Below are 23,930 nucleotides of genomic sequence, written 5' to 3' on the forward strand. Positions count from 1 at the left end.
TTGCCCTGCAGGGTTTCTATCCCATTAATTTTAAAATGGGGCCAATAACACAGTACTTATCTCACAGCGTTTCTCTAAAGGCTAAATAAGAAGATGTATCTAAAAGTGCTTAGATCAGAGCCTCACACATTCTCAGTGGCTGATAAACAATAAGCAAAGCTGGGTGCTGGGATAAGAGTAATCTGGTGGTAGTCTCTCTTGTTAGTTTTCAGGGGAGAAGAAATTCTGGAGCTGCTGGCAGGGATGTGGAAGAATTTGTCTTTCATGATACGCTTTATGTCCACGTGGTCGCCTCATTCTTGATCCCTTTCTCAACTTATCTTGTATGCAGATAAGCACACATCGGACACATATCCAACCACTCCTAGTGCTCATGAAGTTTCGGGATTTTCTGGTAGAACCCATTACCCTCCAGAAGAGGACAACAGTAGGTTCTTAGTTTTAAAGAGTTGCTCTGGAATCATTGTTGTGATTGAACTATATTTACACAAGCTGTAACTCATGAAAGTTCTCAAACTTTTGTGACAGAAAACCCATCTGTTTTACCCCAATAGCACCCACAACTATTAACTGTGACCAAGAAAGAGAAGGCAAGCCCCAATTAACCTTTGTACATAAAGCCTAAAGAATAAAAAAAAAAAATACCTGAATCCTCAATCATGTGATACAACATAGTATATACTATGTAATTTGTAATAATTAAACTCTAGAAAATTGTGTGGCTTTGGGAGTAAGAGAGCTTCAAGACATAAAATGGCAAGTGGAGACAGAGACAAAAGTAAGATGTGGACTGACAGGGAAGGTTAGCACAGGTGGAACAGTAAGACAACCGTGTTATCCATTGCTACTGACATAGAATCCAGAGAGACTATTGGCAAAAGCTCAGACGAGGTACAGTAACAGTTTAGATTCAGACAGTGACCGTGGCATAAATCTGGAAAATTGATAGCCACATGACCCCTCTTTGCATGGGACTGGCATCCGTGTGGAGTAATGGCTCCATATGTCTCCTTTCTTCTCATTATTCTTACATTTTTTAAAAAAATATATTGCTTCTTGTGTAAGTCAATAAGTGATTCTTCCAATACTTTCTCATTCCTTTCCCCTCAGTTATGAGATAATTTGCTTATTTCTCATCCATGAATACTTGTTGGGTCTTTAAAAGTAGATACTGAAATTATTAATGGTAAGACTGACACATTACATCATAAAATTTACTAACTAGATGTTGAAAGTTGACCAACAACTCTCAAAATGTGATTAAGAAACGGAAACCCACAAAACAGTTTAATTCCAAAATGATTTTTTTTTTGCATATACCTTACTTGTTTGGACTTAACATTGAAATTTTGCTTTATAGGAGAACGGGTACAACTTGTCCATGAATTCTCTGAACTAGGTATGTTAATATTTGACAAATAATAAAAGTCATTCCATTTTAAACTATCCATTGCTTGTTTCAAATGCCTAAGAAAATGTGTCAATCTTAAAACAGAAGAGCGTATGTTGTTTACTTTATTCATACAAAATTGTAAAGGCAAAGAAAATATTCTCTTTTTAAAATTAAATTAGGAATTTCTTATTTTAAAAAACATTTGGGGGGCCAGGAGCAGTGGCTCACGCCTGTAATCCCAGAGCTTTGGGAGGCCGAGCCTGGCTAATCACTTGAGCCCAGGAATTTGAGAACAGCCTGGGCAATATGGCAAAATCTGTCTCTACAAAAAATACAAAATTAGCTGGGATGGGGCACGCACCTGTAGTCCCAGCTACTTGGGAGGCTGGCTGAGGTGGGAGGATCGATTGCCTGAGCCTGGGAGTTTGAGGCTGCAGTGAGCTCTGACTGTACCACTGTACTCTAGTCTTGGTGACCGAGTAAGACCCTGTCTCAGAAACAAATACATAAGTAAATAAAAATAAATAAAAACATTTTGGAAATAGAAATACATAATTTGGTAATAGTTTTTCTCTTAAGTTAGATGTTTTACCTTTCTAACCAACCCTGAGTACTTGAAAAATGCTCATAAGAGCTTATAAAACAAATGAACTTCCCTCTTCCTTACTGTAAAGAGCCAGGCATTTAAAATCATCTAATTAACTGGTACTGTATTTCAAAGTTAAATCTCAGCCTTGATTCATTTTTGGCCCAATGCAACCACTTAGGGGCCATCTTGACAACCTCTGCTGAAGGGACATCCCTTCCCCTCACTTGAGTATCACTGTGTGTGCTCATTTGCTATTCTGCATTCTAACCCTCCCTTGACACTTGGCTGTGTCCACAGCTCACAGGATAAAAAGCACATCATAGAACTTCATCACTATCACATACATTCAAGCTAAGTGGTCAAGAAAGCTGGGCAACACCAGCAAGAGGAAATGCTACTTTTACTTTTTATCAATAATAGGGCTTTTAAATATTAATTAGGCAAATAAATGAGCCATTTTACCTTTGTGTCTAGCCTTCCATTCTGTTTACTTCATCGGGAAGCACTACAAATATGCTATAAATATGGAACTATCTCTAAATTAATTTATTTCAATTGTTTCATTCCCAAATATAAAAGACTGAAAAAGCATTTTAGCGACTATATTAGAGACTATGCATAAGAATACTGTGGAAGGAATAAAACTTAGAATATAGATGACCTGCATTATAGTTATAATTCTAGTTTTAACTAGTTGTCTGACCAAGGCTAAGTTAACCTTATTCAGCTTCTTTTCTTCATTTGTAAACTGTTTATACCAGTTTCTTTCCAAAAGTATGATTCTATGATCTGTTCAATGTTCTTTTATACATCAAGACATTATTTTCTCTCATAACTTCCAAATTATGAGAGAATTTGTGTTTTTTCCCCCATATCTGAGTAGAAGGTCCACTGAGTTCTTATCTACAGTTACACTAGTGAAGAACGCTGGGTCTGGAATCAGAAGCCTCAGGTCTTAGTTCTGTCATCAACTAGTTGTGCGACCTTCAAAAGACTTGATCACTCACAGTCCCAGTTTCCCACATGGTTACTGTAAAGCACACAATTTTTAAAAAGACAAAATATACATAATAGTATATTAATTGTACTTTCTATTAAAAGGCAAGGTGAAGTTACCCTGATTTTATCTGTCTTATTTTTCAATTGCTATGTGGTCATTTATTTCAGGCTTTCATAATTTTGCTGCTCTCTTTATCTCCTGTAGTGATAGCACTCATTATTTTTGGGGTGATGGCTGGTGTCATTGGAACGATCCTCTTTATTTCTTACTGTATTCGCCGACTGAGAAAGGTGAGAATTCAGTTTTTAATGTTGCTCTAAATACCAGTGTGAACAGCTCTAGGAGGGTTTATTCCTCTGAGTTCAGTTAAACTCAAAAGAGAAACAGAACTGCATAAAATTCCATCTTTTTCAACTGGACACATAGAAGTCACTGTGTTACTCTAGCAGAATTTATTTTTTATGCATTTGCCCAATTAAAGGGAACCTCTAAATATAAATCTATCCCCAATTTTCCCAATGAAAGTTCTCCCTAAGTTTTTGTCTAACTTGCTTTCACATAGTTTGATGGATATTGAGGAAATATTAAGATTCTACTTATAGTATTTACCCTATTTGTGTATAAAATATTTAAAAGAATATATTTACATATGTTTAAAACTTTGGGGGAAGTTAAGGCAGGAGGATTGCTTAAGCTCAGGAGTTTGAGACCAGCCTGAGCAACAAGGTGAAACCTAGTCTATACAAAAAATATGAAAATTAGAAAGGCGTGGTGGTGCACATGTGTAGTATCGGCTACTCAGGGGACTGAAGTGGGAGGATTCGTTGAGCCTGGGAAATCAAGGCTGCAGTGAGCTGTGATCATGCTACTGCACTCCAGCCTGGGCAACACAGTGAGACCCTGTCTCAATAAATACATAAATAAATAAATAAAAATAAACAAAATAAAACTTTTGCTTTTCTTAATTCTCACGTATTCTGAAACAAATTTTTCAAATTTCCACCCATGAATTCTTAACATCAGTGATTTATTTTGAATCACTAATGCTTTTTTTTAAATACATATTTTTTTGAGACAGAGTTTCCCTCTGTCACCCAGGCTCGAGGGCAAAGTAGCGCAATCTCTGCTCACTGCAGCCTCCGCCTCCCGGGTTCAAGTGATTCTCGTGCTTCAGCCTCTGCAGTAGTTGGGACTACAGTTGCAGGCCACCATGCCTGGTTAATTTTTGTATTTTTTTAATAGTAGAGATGGGGTTTCACTGTGTTAGCCAGACTGGTTTCAAACTCCTGACTTCAAGTGATCCACCTGCCTTGGTCTCCAAAGTGCTGGGATTACAGGCACGAGCCACCACGCCCAGCCCACTAATGCTATTTTTAAATACATACAACATAGCTTATCGAAGTGTATAACTTTTGCTATCACTTTCTATTCACAATATTTAAGACACAATGTGTGTGTGTATTTATGATGCTGTCACTGTCTCTGTAATCCTAGATCAGAAGTACTTAAGTCGCATGAGATTGGTACAGTTGTGTTTTCATTCATCCTCTATTCTTAATCTCTCTTTGTGACTTTTGAGACCATAACCACTATATAATTCTTTTAAAAGGCTGAGAGGTGTAACAACACTGCAATTGTGGGGCCATCAGAAGAATGATAGTAATACCTACATTAAGTTCCTTTGCCTCTTTTCTTTTTTTAACTGCTTCTAACAGTTAACTTGTACAATCATCCAATCCTATAATTGATTTTCATTGTTATATGTAAATACATCTTCCTTAAATAATGCTTTTTGTTAATCAAAGAAAAATAACTGAGAATGCCTACTCTTGTATGAGATTTTTCGTAAGGACTTTAATATAAGATAACTTCTCTTGCCTGGAATATAAAAGAGAAAAATCATCTTCTTACATGGGCATGTATGGCAAAGTGGGTTGTCTTCTCTCTTGGTCAATGTTCTAAAACCTGAAAAAGTCAAGGAAATATTTAGTTGAGAAAATGCAGAGAATTTTCTAAATGTATATGGATGAATTTTGTCCTGGTCAACGTGATGCAAAGATCACACACTTTATTTTTAGTTTCACTTTCACTATTTATTACAACAGGGAAATCTGTAGTATCAGTGTTTGAGGTGATATTTCTCCTACTGAAATACCAAATACCATAGAAGAAACAAATACAAGTTTAAATCAATGCTTATAAATACTAGTAACTAGTAACAACAACAAAATATCTGCAAAGGGGATTTCAACCAAAAGAAAAAAAATTTAGAAAAAAATATTTTTAAGCTGAAGCATTTTACTTTTTACTGTCTTAAGGTGAGAAAATTGTGTTATTAATATTTTTCTGGTATTTCTTCATAGAAAAGCCCATCTGATGTACAACCTCTCCCCCCACCTGACGCAGAGGTGCCTTTAAGCTCTGTTGAAATAGAAAATCCAGGTTGGTGTTAATATTTGCAGTTCCTTTTGCCTTTTAGGAAAAACAAACAAACTAGTGAGTTACTTCTTTCTGATTTGAGGGAGGGGAAAACTAGTTATGATTCATTTCTATTCTATTTCATTAATTCTACTTCTGATTTTTTAGAAATGTAAGAGTTTGTCTGCAGCATAGTGAGATTCTCTTTTAGACACATGTTTTGTGTTTTTTTTTTAAAAAAAGACTCAATCAAATAGTAAAAGCAAAAGAGAAAACCAAGTGTACTTCTTATTTCCCAAACTGCAAAGTTCTGTGTGTAGGAGACTCTATGGTCAGTATGGTGTAGTGTAGTGTAATAGCCCCAGATCTGAAATCAGACTTGGATTTGAATCCATGCTCCAACACCTATTAGCTGTGTAACCCTGAGCAAGCTACTAAACCTCTGTTAATATGGAGATAATGATAGTGTCAATCTCACAGAGTTTAATGAGAATTAAATGAGCTACAACCGGTAAAGCATTTAAAACCATTCATGGTGGCCATGATAAGTCCTCACGCCTGTTAGCTGTTATCAATGTAGCAGGTGTCATTCCCAAATGACCTCCTGTGCACACTGGCAAGCCGTCTGGCACATGCTTTCATCTCCACTCCCAGGTGCTAAGTAGATACAAAACATGTGAAAGGCTGTAGATATATTTTGTTTATCCAGAACAGTACTGAACCACATAGAGCTTTTTGAAAAGAATATTTATTGTCAACCTTTAAAAGTGGGAAATTGTTACATTTTATTTTATTTATTATACTTTAAGTTCTAGGGTACATGTGCACAACATGCAGGTTTGTTACATATATATACATGTGCCATGTTGGTGTGCTGCACCCATTAACTCGTCATTTACATTAGGTATACCTCCTAATGCTATCCCTCACCCCTCCCCCCAGCCCACGACAGGCGCCATTGTGTGATGTTCCCCACCCTGTGTCCAAGTGTTCTCATTGTTCAATTCCCACCTGCGAGTGAGAACATGTGGTGTTTGATTTTCTGTCCTTGTGACAGTTTGCTCAGAATGATGGTTTCCAGCTTCATCCACGTCCCTACAAAGGACATGAGCTCATCCTTTTTTATGGCTGCATAGTATTCCATGGTGTATATGTGCCACATTTTCTTCATCCAATCTGTCACTGATAGACATTTGGGTTGGTTCCAAGTCTTTGCTATTGTGAATAGTGCTGCGATAAACATACGTGTGCATGTGTCTTTATAGCAGCATGATTTATAATCCTTTGGGTATATACCCAGTAATGGGATGGCTGGATCAAATGGTATTTCTAGTTCTAGATCCTTGAGGAATCGCCACACTGTCTTCCACAATAGTTGAACTAGTTTATGGTTGCACCAATAGTGTAAAAGTGTACCTATTTCTCCACATCCTCTCCAGCACCTGTTGTTTCCTTTTTAATGATCGCCATTCTAACTGGTGTGAGATGGTATCTCATTGTGGTTTTGATTTACATTTCTCTGATGGCCAGTGATGATGAACATTTTTTCATATGTCTGTTGGCTGCATAAATGTCTTCTTTTCTGAAGTGTCTGTTCATATCCTTTGCCCACTTTTTGATGGGGTTGTTTGATTTTTTCTTGTAAATTTAAGTTCTTTGTAGATTCTGGATATTAGTCCTTTGTCGGATGGATACGTTGTAAAAATTTTCTCCCGTTCTGTAGGCTGCCTGTTCACTCTGATGGTAGTTTCTTTTGCTGTGTGGAAGCTCTTTAGTTTAATTAGATCCCATTTGTCAATTTTGACTTTTGTTGCCATTGCTTTTTGTGTTTTAGTCATGAAGTCCTTGGCCATGCCTATGTCCTGAATGGTATTGCCTAGGTTTTCTTCTAGGGTTTTTATGATTTTAGGTCTAACATTTAAGTCTTTAATCGATCTTGAATTAATTTTTATATGGTGTAAGGAAGGGATCCAGTTTCAGCTTTCTACTTATGGCTAGCCAGTTTTCCCAGCACCATTTGTTATATAGGGAATCCTTTTCCCATTGCTTGTTTTTGTCAGGTTTGTCAAAGATCAGATGGTTGTAGATGTGTGGTGGTATTTCTGAGGCCTCTGTTCTGTTCCATTGGTCTCTATCTCTGTTTTGGTACCAGTACTATGCTGTTTTGGTTACTGTAGCCTTACAGTATAATTTGAAGTCATGTAGCCATGATGTCTCCAGCTTTGTTCTTTTGGCTTAGGATTGTCTTGGCAATGCAGGATCTTTTTTGGTTCCATATGAACTTTAAAGTAGTTTTTCCAATTCTGTGAAGAAAGTCATTGGTAGCTTGACGGGGATGGCAGCAGATCTATAAATTACCTCGGGCAGTATGGCCATTTTCACAATATTGATTCTTCCTATCCATGAGCATGGTATGTTCTTCCATTTGTTTGTGTCCTCTTTTATTTCACTGAGCAGTGGTTTGTAGTTCTCCTTGAAGAGGTCCTTCACATCCCTTGTGAGTGGGATTCCTAGGTATTTTATTCTCGTTGAAGCAATTGTGAATGGAAGTGCACTCATAATTTGGCTCTCTGTTTGCCTGTTATTGGTGTAGAGAATGCTTGTGATTTTTGCACATTGATTTTGTATCCTGAGACTTTGCTGAAGTTGCTCATCAGCTTAGGAGATTTTGGGCTGAGACGATGGGGTTTTCTAAATATATAATCATGTCATCTGCAAACAGGGACAGTTTGACTTCCTCTTTTCCTAACTGAATACCCTTTATTTCTTTCTCCTGCCTCATTGCCCTGGCCAGAACTTCCAATACCATGTTGAATAGGAGTGGTGAGAGAGGGCATCCCTGTCTTGTGCCAGTTTTCAAAGGGAATGGTTCCAGTTTTTGCCCATTCAGTATGATATTGGCTGTGGGTTTGTCATAAATAGCTCTTATGATTTTGAGATACGTCCCATCAATTAGTAGTTTATCAAGAGTTTTCAGCATGAAGGGCTGTTGAATTTTGTCAAAGGCGTTTTTTGCATCTATTGAGATAATCATATGGTTTTTGTCTTTGGTTCTGTTTATATGATGGATTACGTTTATTGATTTGCCAATATTGGACCAGTCTTGCATTCCAGCCATGATGCCAACTTGATCATAGTGGATAAGCTTTTTGATGTGCTGCTGGATTTGGTTTGCCAGTATATTGAGGATTTTTGCATCAATGTCCATCAGGGATATTGGTCTAAAATTCTGTTTTGTGTATGTGTGTGTCTTTGTTACCAGGCTTTGGTATCAGGATGATGCTGGCCTCATCAAATGAGTTAGGGAGGATTTCCTCTTTTTCTATTGATTGGAATAGTTTCAGAAGGAATGCTACCAGCTCCTCTTTGTACCACTGGTAGAATTCCACTGTGAATCTGTCTGGTCCTGGATGGATTAATTATTAATTAGGCTATTAGTTATTAATTATTGCCTCAATTTCAGAGCCTGCTATTGGTCTATTCAGGGATTCAACTTCTTCCTGGTTTGGTCTTGGAAGGGTGTATGTGTCCATGAATTTATCCATTTCTTCTAGATTTTCTAGTTTATTTGCATATAGGTGTTTATAGTATTCTCTGATGGTAGTTTGTATTTTTGTGGGATCGGTGGTGATATCCCCTTTATCATTTTTTATTGCGTCTGTTTGATTCTTCTCTCTTTTCTTCTTTATTAGTCTTGCTAGTGGTCTATCCATTTTGCTGATCTTTTCAAAAAACCAGTTCCTGGATTCACTGATTTTTTTGAAGTGTTTTTTGTCTTTATCTCCTTCAATTCTACTCTGATCTTAGTTATTTCTTGCCTTCTGCTAGCTTTCGAATGTGTTTGCTCTTGCTTCTCTAGCTCTTTTAATTGTGATGTTAGGGTGTCAATTTTAGATCTTTCCTGCTTTCTCTTGTGGGCATTTAGTGCTATAAATTTCCCTCTACACACTGCTTTAAATGTGTCCCAGAGATTCTGGTATGTTGTGTCTTTGTTCTCATTGATTTCAAAGAACATCTTTATTTCTGCCTTCATTTCATTATGTACCCAGTAGTCATTCAGGAGCAGATTGTTCAGTTTCCATGTAGTTGAGCAGTTTTGAGTGAGTTTCTTAATCCTGAGCTCTAGTTTGATTGCACTGTGGTCTGAGAGACAGTCTGTTATAATCTCTGTTCTTTTACATTTGCTGAAGAGGGCTTTACTTCCAACTATGTTGTCAATTTTGGAATAAGTGCAATATGGTGCTGAGAAGAATGTATATTCTGTTGATTTGTCTATCTGTTAATAGACATCTATTAGATCCACTTGGTACAGAGCTGACTTCAATTCCTGGATATCCTTGTTAACTTTCTGTCTCGTTGATCTGTCTAATGTTGACAGTGGGGTGTTATGGTCTCTCATTATTATTGTGTGGGAGTCTAAATCTGTTTGGAGGCCTCTAAGGACTTGCTTTATGAATCTGGGTGATCCTGTATTAGGTGCATATATATTTAGAATAGTTAGCTCTTCTTGTTGAATTGATCCCTTTACCATTATGTAATGGCCTTCTATGTCTCTTTTGATCTTTGTTGGTTTAAAGTCTGTTTTATCAGAGACTAGGATTGCAACCCCTGCTTTTTGTTTTCCATTTGCTTGGTAGATCTTCCTCCATCCCTTTATTTTGAGCCTATGTGTGTCTCGGCACATGAGATGGGTCTCCTGAATACAGCACACTGATGGATCTTGACTCTATCCAATTTGCCAGTCTGAGTCTTTTAATTGGAGTATTTAGCCCATTTACATTTAAGGTTAATATTGTTATGTTTGAATTTGATCCTGTCATTATGATGTTAGCTCATTATTTTGCTTGTTACTTGATGCAGTTTCTTCCTAGAATTGATGGTCTTTACAATTTGACATGTTTTTGCAGTGGCTGGTACCGGTTGTTCCTTTCCATGTTTACTGCTTCCTTCAGGAGCTCTTGTAAGGCAGGCCTGGTGGTGACAAAATCTCTCAGCATTTGTTTGTCTGTACAGGATTTTATTTCTTCTTCTCTTATGAAGCTTAGTTTGGCTGGATATGAAATTCTGAGTTGAAAATTATTTTAAGAATGTTGAATATTGGCCCCCACTCTCTTCTGGTTTGTAGAGTTTCTGCCTAGAGATTTGCTGTTAGTCTGATGGGCTTCCCTTTGTGGGTAACCCGACCTTTCTCTCTGGCTCCTCTTAACGTTTTTTTCTTCTTTTCAACTTGGGTGAATCTGACAATTATGTGTCTTAGAGTTGCTCTTCTCAAGGAGTATCTTTGTGGTGTCTTCTGTATTTCCTGAACTTGAATGTTGGCCTGCCTTGCTAGGTTAGGGAAGTTCTCCTGGATAATATCCTGAAGAGTGCTTTCCAACTTAGTTCCATTCTCCCCATCACTTTCAGGTACACCAGTCAGATGTAGATTTGGTCTTTTCACATAGTCCCCTATTTCTTGGAGGATTTGTTCATTTCTTTTTACTCTTTTTCCACTAAACTTCTCTTCTCACTTGATTTCATTCATTTGATCTTCAATCACTGATACCCTTTCTTCCACTTGATCAAATCGGCTACGGAAGCTTGTGCATGCATCGCGTAGTTCTCGTGGCATGGTTTTCAGCTCCATCAGGTCATTTAAGGTCTTCTCTACACCATTTATTCTAGTTAGCCATTTGTCTAATCTTTTTTTCAAGGTTTTTAGCTTCTTTGTGATGGGTTTGAACATCTTCCTTTAGCTAGGAAAAGTTTGTTATTACTAATCATCTGAAGCCTTCTTCTCTCAACTCGTCAAAGTCATTCTCCATGCAGCTTTCTTCCGTTGCTGGCAAGGAGCTGCATTCCTTTGGAGGAGAAGAGGCACTCTGATTTTTAGAATTTTCAGCTTTTCTGCCCTGGTTTCTTCCCATCTTTGTGGTTTTATCTACCTTTGGTCTTTGATGATGGTGTTTTGGTGTGGATGTCCTTTCTGTTTGTTAGTTTTCCTTCTAACAGTCAGGACCCTCAGCTGCAGGTCTGTTTGAGTTTGCTGGAGGTCCACTCCAGACCATGTTTGCACGGGTATCACCAGCAGAGGCTGCAGAACAGCAAATATTGCAGAATAGCAAATGTTGCTGCCTGATCCTTCCTCTGGAAGCTTTGTCTCAGAGGGGCACCCAGTTGTATGAGGTGTCTCCCAGTTAGGCTACTCGGGGGTCAGGGACCCACTTAAGGAGACAGTCTGTCTGTTCTCAAATCTCAAACTCCATGCTAGGAGAACCACTACTCTCTTCAAAGCTCTCAGACAGGGACATTTAAGTCTGCAGAAGTTTCTGCTGCCTTTTGTTCAGCTATGCCCTGCCCCCAGAGTTGGAGTCTACAGAGGCAGGCAGGCCTCCTTGAGCTGTGGTGGGCTCCACCCAGTTCAAGCTTCCCAGCTGCTTTGTTTACCTACTCAAGCCTCAGCAATGGTGGACGCCCCTCCCTCTGCCTCACTGCTGCTTTGCAGTTCAATCTCAGACTGCTGTGCTAGCAGTGAGCAATGCTCCATGGGTGTGGGACCCTCGGAGCCAGGAGTGGGATATAATCTCCTGGGGTGCTGTTTGCTAAGACCATTGGAAAAGCACAGTATTAGGGTGGGAGTGTCCCGATTTTCCAGGTACCATCTGTCATGGCTTCCCTTGGCTAGGAAAGGGAATTCCCTTACCCCTTGTGCTTCCCGGGTGAAGGGATGCCCACCCTGCTCCATGGGTTGCACCCACTGCCCTACAAGCCCCAGTGAGATGAACCTGGTACCTCAGTTGGAAATGCAGAAATCACCCATCTTCTGCATCACTCAGGCTGGGAGCTGCAGACTGGAGCTGTTCCTATTCGGCCATCTTGGAACCTCCCTCCTGAAATTGTTACATTTTAAAAATCAGGTATTACTATTCCTTTGGGGAAAAATGTAACTCCCAAAATGCTGAGAGCCTTCACACCATCATGAGACCAATTCCTAAGAGCTGAGTCGTGGCTGCTACCTCTACTGTTGGCTAAATACCTAGCCAATTGCATTTGTTTTATTCACTATGGCCCCTAGTATTAACTATATACAGAAAGTATATAGTTCCTATTAAACTTTGCCAGAAGCATAAATCCAAATGACGTCTATTTTGGGAAATAGTCACCAAGAACAAGTCTCTGTAATGAGCTTTATTCCTTAAGCAAAAGAGATTTCATTCTGACTTCTACAAAATCAATTGGTTTTCTCCCATAATTTTCAAAACTCATGACAGATCAGAGGTCCTGTACACTTCTGGATTTCAATTTTAACCCTGGACCAGTCTAGGTTTTCTAGACTTTAAAGAGTCACAGAACACAGAGTTTTAAAGATTCATCACAGCTACACAGGTTATATGCAGGATTTGCCACATCACATTATCATGTGAATTCTTAAAGCTTAACAATAATTGTTACATAAGTTTATAATCCTAAGAAGTTCCTGCTGTGTGGAAATGAATGGCATAGATATGATTCTCAGGCAAAAGGATTAATAAAATCCAATCTGCAGGTACTTGAAACAACAAAAGTTTTTAAGTCATATACCAGATTCACTTCATTTACTAAGGTTATCTTGTTATTGGACTGGCAGCTGGAACAAGTATCTATAAAATATTCATTTTATCTGCATTCTGTCTGTTCCACAAAAAAAGTCTTGATGCAGTTTTTTAAATGGAGCAATTACAACCTAAAGCCTATTTTTTTAAACTTAAATTTATATACATTTTTTTGCTAGTTATTTATTCTAGTGACAAATTTAGTGTTTAGTGTTTCCCCTGCCATTTTTTTTTCACACAATCTTAAGCATCTCAAATGTTGGGGACAATTTAATACACCACAGTGCTTTAAGATATCCTTGTAGTTAGAACAGAAAACCAAACACCACATGTTCTCACTCATAGGTGGGAATCGAACAATGAGATCACTTGGACTTGTGAAGGGGAACATCACACACTGGGGTCTATTATGGGGAGGGGGGAGGCGAGAGGGATGGCATTGGGAGTTATACCTGATGTAAATAATGAGTTGATGGGTGCTGACGAGTTGATGCGTGCAACACACCAACATGGCACAAGTATACATATGTAACAAACCTGCACTTTGGGCACATGTACCCTAGAATTTAAAGTATAATAATAAAAAAATTAAAAAATAAAAATAAAAAATAAAATAAACCTAAAAGATATCCTTGTAGATTAATTCAGTTAAGTGCAACAAACATTTGCTAAATGCGTACAGTGGGGTAGGCACCACACTCACATTAGATATACCAATGTGAGTCTCCGTCCTTTAGAAGCTGAGAGACTAATGGAAAAACAGAATGTCATTGCAGTGAACAAGTTCTACAGTAGTGGAGGCAATAGCTCTACTTGTCCCAGAGATTGAGACAGGTATCAAAGGCTTCTGGAGATGAAATCACCTGGGATTAGCCTTAAAAGACAGATGAGGCCGGGTGTGGTGGCTCATGCCTGTAATCCCAGCACTTTGGGAGGCCGAGGCGGGCAGATCACAAGGTCAGGAGATTGAGACCATCCTGGCTAACAGAGTGAAACCCCGTCTCTATAAAAATACAAAAAATGAGCCTGGCGTGATGGTGGGTGCCTGTAGTCCCAGCTACTCTGGAGGCAGAGGCAGGAGAATGGCGTGAACCCCAGAGGCGGAACTTGCAGTGAGCCGAGGTCACGCCACTGCACTCCAGCCTGGGAGACAGAGCGAAACTCCGTCTCAAAAAAAACAAAAAACAAAAAACAAAAAAAAAAACAGACAGATGAATATTACCTAGGGCAGGGTTTTAGCAGAAGGACAGCCTGAGCGAGTACAGGCATGGAAGACAGAATATGTTTACTTAAAGAATTGTATGCATTTCCACATTAGCAGGATTGCTGCTTTGATTCTCTGTTCATGTTTCAAATATGTGTAATGACAGTGGAAAGTCTGAAGAACCAAACTTTAGGCTCACTTTATTTCCCCACATTTGTGCAAGTGAAGTTATTAAATGTCTTAGTATGTTAGTGAAACAGGTTATGAAATCTGCCTGCACCTCACAGCAAACATAGGAAAACACATTATTAAAGATTATTTAAAATGCTTTAGTCCTACTTTTATAGAATACGGCTCTAAATTAGTTTATAAGCCAAAGGCATAAGAGGTTAAAATGACAGTGCCATCTCAACAAGAACTAATGATGTTAAGGAGTAATTAAAGTATAAATTGTTTTAACCTTCTAAAAGTGCACGTGATCTGTGATTGGCGAAAAATGAGAATAAGTGAATCTGGGTCAGCTGCCGACTGTGGCATCCACATGTGACCCACCAGCCTATTTCTCACAGGAGGATGTTTGAGATGCACAGTTCCCATGGTGCCCAAATAGAAGAAGACTGGAAAAGCTCTGCTTCTGTAAGAGCAAGGGCTCCCCTCTCCCTTTCATGCACTTTCTAGGAACAACATAAATTCAACTTTCCAACCAGGAAAAGTGGAGCATCGGGTTTACTGGAGAAAACTAGCCCAGTGCCCTTCTTTCATACCCTAGAACCAGAGAGTAACTTGACGATAAACCTTTGTGCAGACTTCTCCTTGGGAGGGGGGGGGGAAAGTCATTATTAAAAAAGACATGACAGACTTAGAAACATACCTTAAATTTTAACATGCATGTGTGATTCAACTTATCATTTACTGGCTTCACATTACATCTTACCTCTATACAAGTTTGGCTATTAGTTTCTTATCTCTGTAGAAACTAGGAGCAGAGCAATTATATTTATTCTTTACCTAAGTCTTTTAGAATAGATATTCTAAGAAATTCTGTATTTTTCTTTACACGAAACTTCAATAGAGCTAATATTAAGGAAAGTCCTTTCGTTTCCTACTAATTACACTCAAAGACAACTCTGCAAGAATGTAGAATCCTAAAATTTATACTGTGCATTAATTTCCTATTGTGCTTAAACATAACTATGTCTCATATTTCGGTCTTGTATTTTTTTTTACTGTAATCCTTCTAGAGGAAACTGATCAATCGAATCTGTTCACCAAACCAAATGAGGAAGGAACATAAAGAAGACATAAGACTTCAGTCAAGTGAAAAATTAACATGTGGATTGGACACTCCAATAAATTATATACCTGCCTAAGTTGTACAAGTTCAGAATGCAATTTTCATTTTAATGAGTTCCAATGACTCAATGATGGGGAAAAAATCTCTGCTCATTAATATTTCAAGGTAAAGAACAAATGTTTCTTTGAATGCTTGCTTTTGTGTGTTAGTATAATTTTTAGAATTGATTGAGAATTCTGTTCCAAAACTTTAGTTGAATTCATCTACATTTGTTTAATACTAACTTAATCTATTCTATTGTATTATAATGATGGTTCTGTCAAATGAAAGGGTGAAATACCTAGATGAAGTTTAGGTTTTCTTCCTATTGTAAACTTTTGAATCTGGTTTCATTGTTTTAAATAAATTAAGGGGACACTAAAGTCCTATCATTCATTTGCTTCATTGCTGAACAGGTAAGATATAATATTACATGAATGATTACTATATTTTGTTCACACTAATAAAGCTTGTGCTCAGAAATGCCATACACACACACATACACATCTGCACACAAACACACACATTATCATTTAATGCATAAATCAATGCAAAAGGTTTTCCCATTAATATGAAATGTTTCATATATATAAATGCCATATTTAAAATAATTTGTCTAACAGTAGAACTTTGTCAGAGCACTCACTGAAGCTTGCATTCCACTGAAAGAGTTATTTGTGTAAGTAGAGTATCCTGAGAAGGAAAAGAACTTACGACCTTTCTTTATAACAGAAACTCAACTCTAAATTCAATAAGATGTGCAAACTGGACATGCAGGTGAATATTTTAATAGGTTACTATATGTTCTCAATTAAATTCTTTAATCTGTCCAGTCCCAGTTTCTCTTATTAATAAAACTTTGGAAATTTCTTTAAACCATTTACAGGAAATTTCTAGATATAGAGACTAAGGACTGTGACTATACAGCTGTCACTCTTAAGTTTAGTGAAACTTAAACAGCAAAAACAAAAAACAAAAAAGACCTTCCTGTGATACTTTATTTCCAAACTAATAAAAATCTATATGACTTTTTATTGTTGTGTGATAACAAAGTAAGTTTTTTGTATTTTGTATACTTTCAGGCCTGACAACTGAAATTTACCTTTTAATAAATTTAAAAATCTAAATTTTAACCTACTTGTATGCTCAGAGAGTGTTTTTGTATTAAAGTGACTACTTAAAATAAAGAACAAGACTAAGAAGGGAACATTTCTGTTGATACATGTGTTTTAAAAGTAATTTTAAGAGCATTATTAGGTTAATTTAATCCAATTAATGACCCAAATGCCAAGGTAATTTTAAATTTACATTTTTAATAAAAGCAACATGTTGAAACAAGAGAGGGTGAGATTAACCTTTTCGCTCAAGTAATTTACAAGTCAAAGACAAGAAGAGATCAGAGTGAATGTGCCATCTTAACCAGAGCTACAGAATTTAGTGAATAATTAAAGTACAAATTGCTTTAACCTCCTTGAACTTTTCCAAGCAATTTCTCTGTACTTCTATATATGAATGTCTTCGTTAATTTTCTGCTACTATAACAGAATACCACAGACTGAGTAATTTAGAAGAAAAGAAATTTATTTTCTTCCTAGTTCTGGAGGCCTGGGAAGGCCAAGGGCATGGCATTGACATCTGCCTTGTATCTGATGAGGACCTTCTTACTGCATGATAACAAAGCAGAAAGGCAAGCAAAAGCGTAAGATGAAGAGAGAGGAAACAAAACCAAACACATCCTTTCATCAGAAGCCCATTCCCTCTATAAGGCATTATTCCATTTATGAGAATGGAGCCCTCATGACCTAATCATGACCTTAAAGGCCCCTCCCAACACTGTTACAATGGCAATTAAATCTCAACAACGTTTCCAGAGGTGACATTTGAATCATAGCAATGAATTTTTCATAGTTATATTTGGTATTCGTGAGGGAAGAAATGACCATTTCCCTTGTATTTTTATAATTAAATCAGCAAAATATTGTAGTAAAGAAATCTTTCCTGTGAAGATACCATGACCCCATGGATGGCTCATGTTGGATTTCTTGAAATTGGGGCTGGGATGGGAAGGTGTGATGATGCTGATTATGGAATTTAACTCTCCAGCCCTGGGTGTTCGCTTGTGTAGTTGTGAGCAAAAGGTCTAAATGAGGGACAAAATGAATGGAGAAGGCTGAGAGTCATTGTGAAGAAAGAATGACCTTTTCTTGCAATAGAAATTTAATTCTGAAAACAACTCTGAATGGAGAGCCCAAAAACAGCATGGGCAAAGGGGTATTTTGGTGATATTGATATACAGTGATTGAAGAATAGCATTCTGGTTTATTCTAAACATTTATCCTATCAAATGTAGCAAGTTTCTTAGAAGAAATTCCCAAAAGCCAAATGTTATTTAAATAAAAATAAATAAAAACCGTGATGCATAGACCTGTTATTGTGTCAACCAGTTCTAATGCATTTATGCCCTCAGATGTATTTAGGGGGTATGTGCATTGCCACCTGCTAACCCACTTTCAGCATCTAGATGTAAACATGTCCTCTGAATGCTCACAGCACTTATACATATTTTGTAGCATTACTATGATCTGAATTCCATACCCTACTTAACTATGATTCATTAAGATCAAGAACTTTAATTCGTTTTTGTACCTCCTGAGAGGCTTAACAAAATTTGCTTCTATTTCATGAAGCTTTTATGAATATTTAAAATGGCATGATACACAGTGACATCTTAAAGGTTGAGAGTCTGGCATGGCGTGGTCAGAGAATCAGGTTTGGAGCCAGGATTTGAACTCTCACTATTTATTCATATAACTTTGATTTCTTTATCTGAAATATGAATATTAGAATAACTGCCTTGTGGAAATGTCACAAGATTTATATATTTATATATATTTATACAGAAAAATGAAAAACAAGGAGAAACTATTAATGTCAATCCAAAAGGGAAAAAATGTACTACATCTCTCATGTAGTTAGAGATAATCCTCATGTTAGTCATGTGCAACTTTTGCAATTCTCTCCCATATCTTCTTAAACCTGAAAAGTGTCTGGTTTATTCACATGTTGATGTAATGCGTAGAGTGATATTCTCCACAATTATTTCCCTCAGACTAAAGCCCCTGGATTTTTTTAAATTTTGCATAGAAACTAAATCAAGATTAACACATAAGGAGGAAGCGCACAAATGTTTTTTGATGGAAAGAGGAATATTACAGCAAAAGATGATTCAAACATGATTATAAACACAATCTGCTTTTGTATGGGAAAATAAGCAGCTTTTCAGAATTAGTCCTAGTTTATCTTTAAAGAATGTGGAAGTGCTTATATTGAATTTGTATATAGCTGTAGAGCTTAGTATTAAGCCATAATTAATATAAGAGAAAGAAAAATAAAAGGATAAGCACAGTTACATTTTATGAGTTTACCTCCAAGGAACTATGTTACTTGTCTGCAAAAGACACAACAGGTAGATTCTCAAAACAGAAAATAAATCCAGCCGGGTGCAGTGGCTCATACCTGTAATCCCAGCACTCTGGTAAGCTGAGGAGGGTAGATCATCTGAGTTCCAGACCAGTCTGGCCAACATGGTGAAACCCCATCTCTACTAAAAATACAAAAATTAGCTGGGCATGGTGGCGCACACCTGTAATCCTAGCTGCTCAGGAGGCTGAGGCAGAAGAATTGTTTGAACCTGGGAGGTGGAGGTTGCCGTGAGCCAAGATCGTGCCACAAACTCCAGCCTGTGTGCCACAGCAGGACTCTGACTCAAAAAAAAAAAAGAGAGAGAAAGAAAATAAATCCAATTATGGAAAAAAATACAGTCATAGTTTTGTACCCTGAGTTGTGATTATTCATTTTTAAAAATATATTTATTATTTCCTAATATCTTATTTACCCATGAAAAGAATGAATTCTTAAGAGGTCTGATAATATTTCTTCTTAAATCTACACTTAAAATGTCAAAAGTGTGACCATAGAATGAGGGATCTTAGAATTGACAACTGGCTGAGCAGCCTGGGGTGAGAATGGTGTAAAATTCTTGGACACTGGTATCACAGCCAGGCCAGGGAATCATGGGAAAGGGAAGGTGAGAGTGCTCATCATCTGACTGATTATGGAATTTATTATGCTTATGGTTCCAAATTTGAACACTGGAAAGTGATGTAGACCACCTGGGATCATTTGGAAGACGGAAAGCAGACTAGGCTGGATGCATCAACATACCCTATCTGAACATACAGTCAGCACATGAAGGACAGCTGGAGGAGAGAGGGAGAGGAATGGAAGAAGAATGAGAAAGTGAGCTAGGTCCTGAAGAGCTGCGCATCCAGCTGTGCCTAAGCAGACACAACCTCTTCTCAGTTATAGGAGCCAATAAGTCCCCTCTTTGCTTAAGCTGATTTTTTAAAATTAGGCTTTTTGTCATTTATAACAGAAAGTCTTAACTAAAGTAACAGAAACTTAAATTAGATGATTGGGCTGACACCTTATATCCAATAAAGACTGCATTCCAGGTATAAGACTTAATACAGAATTTACAAAGGAAATGTCTAAAGATAGCACAATTCTAAAACTCTCACCAACAGCAAAGGTATAAAAGTGTAAGGAGGCCGGATGTGGTGGCTCAAGCCTGTAATCCCGGCACTTTGGGAGGCCGAGATGGGCGGATCACGAGGTCAGGAGATCGAGACCATCCTGGCTAATATGGTGAAACTCCATCTCTACTAAAAAATACAAAAAACTAGCCGGGCGAGGTGGCGGGCGCCTGTAGTCCCAGCTACTCGGGAGGCTGAGACAGGAGAATGGCGTAAACCTGGGAGGCGGAGCTTGCAGTGAGCTGAGATCCGGCCACTGCACTCCAGCCTGGGCGACAGAGCGAGACTCCGTCTCAAAAAAAAAAAAAAAAAAAAAAATTTAAGGAGTTGGTGACTGAAAGGGAGTGTAGATAAGAGAGCTGTTTGTGTGTCTTCAATATCTATCCTAAGGAGGAGAGGTGAGGGGTTCTCCTCTCTTCACTTTGTCAAGAGCTCTAGAGGGTCTTGGGAGAACTTGAATGTGTCCTTGGAATGTCATAGAATTATGACTCTCACTTGAGAAATCTAAAGGGCAAACAAATGGCCCCAGTGCTGCCTTGAAAGTATATTGAGGAGAGATTGGAAAACTAGGGATGACAAGCATTCCTACAGTTTTAAGAGGCAGTGAAAAATGAGTTTCTTGTGGGCTGTATACACACCAACTGGAAAAAAAAAAAAATGTTCCTGTGGGTTATCTTTGGTCATGTTGGAAATGACTTCCTAGAGAGGCCAATAGCTTTTAAGAGAAAGAAAGTGGAAGTGTTGCCAGACATCTGATACTTTGTTTGCCCATGAGGGAGGGAAGAAGGATGCAGGCAAACAACTAAAACAGACATGGATTTATATAAGCCAAGAGAATAGTAGATGAAAAGTCCCAAGTGATGGGAAAATTCTGAAGAACCCACAAGAGCACATACAAGAGAAAGGTTCCAATGTAAATCTCTGCCGGGAGAAAATGTGGGACACTGTAAAATACTGGTCTAGTCAGAACTTTCCTACTCCTTTACCTCGGTTTTTCCTTCCTGTTTTCCAATGCTAGAGGGTTTGGAAACTGAGTAGCAAGATGGAAGAAAAGCAATAAATGCTCCAGTTTGGGGTTGGTGAGGAGATGTTGACCACATATTCCTTTCCTGAATCCAGGGAAGAAAAGGAATATAAACATTAATTTTAAATCAGAAGGGAAATATTGATTACTGCATTGGTATAGATATTTTGATTACAAACTGGAGAGCCATTTGCATTACCTAATGGTGACCAGAAGAGTAATAGAATGTTTGGCCAGAGGAAGAGTGCAAGGACCAATTCTACAGAAGACATTTAATAGGACACAGGAGACATGACTCAAATCATTTCTCATTGAATTCTATGAGTCTTGTTTACTTAACACAACCATTATACAGATAGAATTATTAATGTAGCAAAAGCATTTGTTGATGACTTAGATAAGGCATAATGAGAAAAAAGACTTATACATTATTAGTAACTGTAAATTGACTCAGAAACAATAGAGCAATGTATTCCAAAATTCACAAATTTGCCTATATATTTTTGACCCAGTATTTCCATTTTGAAGAATGTGCTCCAGTAAAATTACAAAAAAGTGTAAATTATTATTTTGTAATTAACTTTACATATTAATTGCATCAACGAATAGCAAAAAGAAAATAGCCCAAATGTTCACTAATTTAGTAATGTCTATGTGTCAGTCATAATTTACATATTAGCATATTAACAAAATAATTATGTAGCCAATTAAAAAGTACGTGTACACTTTTTCTACAAGTGAAAATGGGTGTAGAATTTTTAATGAAAAAATAGAAAACATAGTATGATTATTCTGAACTAAAAAAAATATGGTGCATACATTTTAAAGCTCAAAAAGAAAAACTTCAACACTCAGTAGTTTCTTTCTTGTTTTTCTTTTTTTTTTAATTATTATTATACTTTAAGTTCTAGGGCACATGTGCATAACGTGCAGGTTTGTTACATATGTATACTTGTGCCATGTTGCTGTGCTGCACCCATCAACTCGTCAGCACCCAACAACTCGTCATTTACATCAGGTATAACTCCCAATGCAATCCCTCCCCCCTCCCCCTCCCCATGATTCTTGTTTTTGTTCAAGAACTAGTGGTACTGATTTACAATGCAGTACTAACATTTCTGGCTCCTGTTGAATATTTTTCTAAGTTAGAGCTCTATTTCAAAACTGAAGACCAGAGACATCTTGGTACTGCCCCATGTTCATATCTCATGAAACATGTTTTTTGGGGTGTACTTAAACTGTGCCATGACTCTGCAAAAATAAGCCTTGAAAGCTGAAGGAGAAATGTTTCAAAGAGAAGGAAAGCCAGAAATATCTCTGTTTCCTAACTCAACAATAAGATAACTTAGTTTATATACCTTGGAAGGAATGTGATTCCATTTTTTAAATGTGAAGTGTTTCTAAAACTTTTTTTATATTAAAACATATTAGAAAGACAAATATCACATGTTCTCACTCATATGTGGGAGCTAAACATGTGGAATTCATGAAGAAAGAAAGTAGATTGGGTAGATAGGCAGTCACCAGAGGGTGGGAAGGAGAGTGGGGAGGGGATGATGAAGGCAAAATAAAGAACACAATTGTGTTTATTACCATTGAGGTGTATATGTAAAATGGTAAAGATGGCAAATTATACACGTATATTTTACCTCAATAAAAATATAAACGGGGTTTAAAACCTAGATGACGGGTTGATAGGGGCAGCAAACCACCATGGCACATGTATACCTATGTAACAAACCAGCACATTCTGCACATGTATCCTGGAACTCAAAGTAAATAAATTAATTAATTAAATAAAATGAAACAGACATATATGTATGTCAAATATATCAGTTTGACATAATATTAGGAGCAAGTGTGTATATAATCCTTCATCAGGTTAATACATTTTAATTCATCATTCAAATCCTAGTTTGAAAAATCGGGCTACTTCTCCATTTTAGCGCCTAAGGAAGCAACAAGAGAGTATACTCCTAGCAACAGAAGGCAGAAAATTGTGCCTCTGTTGTTTCTCCCTCAAAATAAGTCTGCTCTAGGAAAGAGTTTACTTCTAGAACTGTAGTAGTCATCCTATATAGCAATGACCACGGTTCCCACCAGGGCTTACGATGTGGTTTGGCTATGTCCTCACTCAAATCTCATCTTGAATTGTAGTTCCCATAATCCCCATATGTCGTGGAAGGGACCCTGTGGGACGTAATTTAGTCATGAAGGTGGTTACCCTCATGCTGCTCATGCTGTTCTCATAATAGTGAGTTCTCACAAGATCTGCTGGTTTTATAAGTGGCTTCTTCCTTTGCTTGGCACTCATTCTCTCTCCTGCCACCCTGTGAAGAGGTGACTTCCGCCATGATTGTAAGTTTTCTGAAGCCTCCCCAGCCATGGGGAACGGTAAGTCAATTAAACCTATTTCCTTTATAAACTACCCAGTCTCAGGCAGTTCTTTATAGCAGCGTGAGAATGGATTAATACAACTTACAAAGAAAACCTGAAAGAAAAGCAAATGAAGGCCTCATCTCTCACTGGGACCATCTGAGCAAAAGATATAGGACCTATAAGTTGCCCACATTCTCTGACACATATAACTCTTCACTTCTAAAGCCAAACAGAATCCTCTAAAACATGATAACCATGTAATCAATTGTTTTTTTGAAAAACCTTTAAGAATTCGTTTTTATTTACTTACCTCAAAGTTTTTACAAAACTTCCAATATATGGAAGATCCAGGTTCCCAGCTTTCTTCCCTTATTCTTGTTAAATACAGGTACACAGCACGACCTCAAGTATCATGCAATTTGTT

At 37.6% G+C, this 23,930-nt stretch overlaps 1 protein-coding gene across 3 annotated transcripts in view; it reads left to right on the top strand.

The window, feature by feature from the left end:
• Window positions 1-17,525, top strand: part of GYPA (glycophorin A (MNS blood group)) — a 40,141-nt gene extending 22,616 nt beyond the window's left edge. For 2 of the 3 annotated variants that reach the window (XM_021938826.2, XM_021938825.2), the window contains 5 exons: window positions 332-427; window positions 1,361-1,399; window positions 3,187-3,272; window positions 5,346-5,424; window positions 15,417-17,525. In XM_021938826.2, coding sequence (XP_021794518.1) covers window positions 332-427; window positions 1,361-1,399; window positions 3,187-3,272; window positions 5,346-5,424; window positions 15,417-15,469 — 353 coding nt within the window. In that variant the 3' untranslated portion in view covers window positions 15,470-17,525. The remainder of the gene's footprint in view (window positions 1-331; window positions 428-1,360; window positions 1,400-3,186; window positions 3,273-5,345; window positions 5,425-15,416) is intronic. The other variant, XM_021938827.2, reaches the window with a different exon arrangement.
• The last annotated feature ends 6,405 nt before the right edge of the window (window positions 17,526-23,930 follow it).

Source organism: Papio anubis, chromosome 3 (genome assembly GCF_008728515.1).
Source record: "Papio anubis isolate 15944 chromosome 3, Panubis1.0, whole genome shotgun sequence".
Taxonomy (NCBI): Eukaryota; Metazoa; Chordata; class Mammalia; order Primates; family Cercopithecidae; genus Papio; species Papio anubis.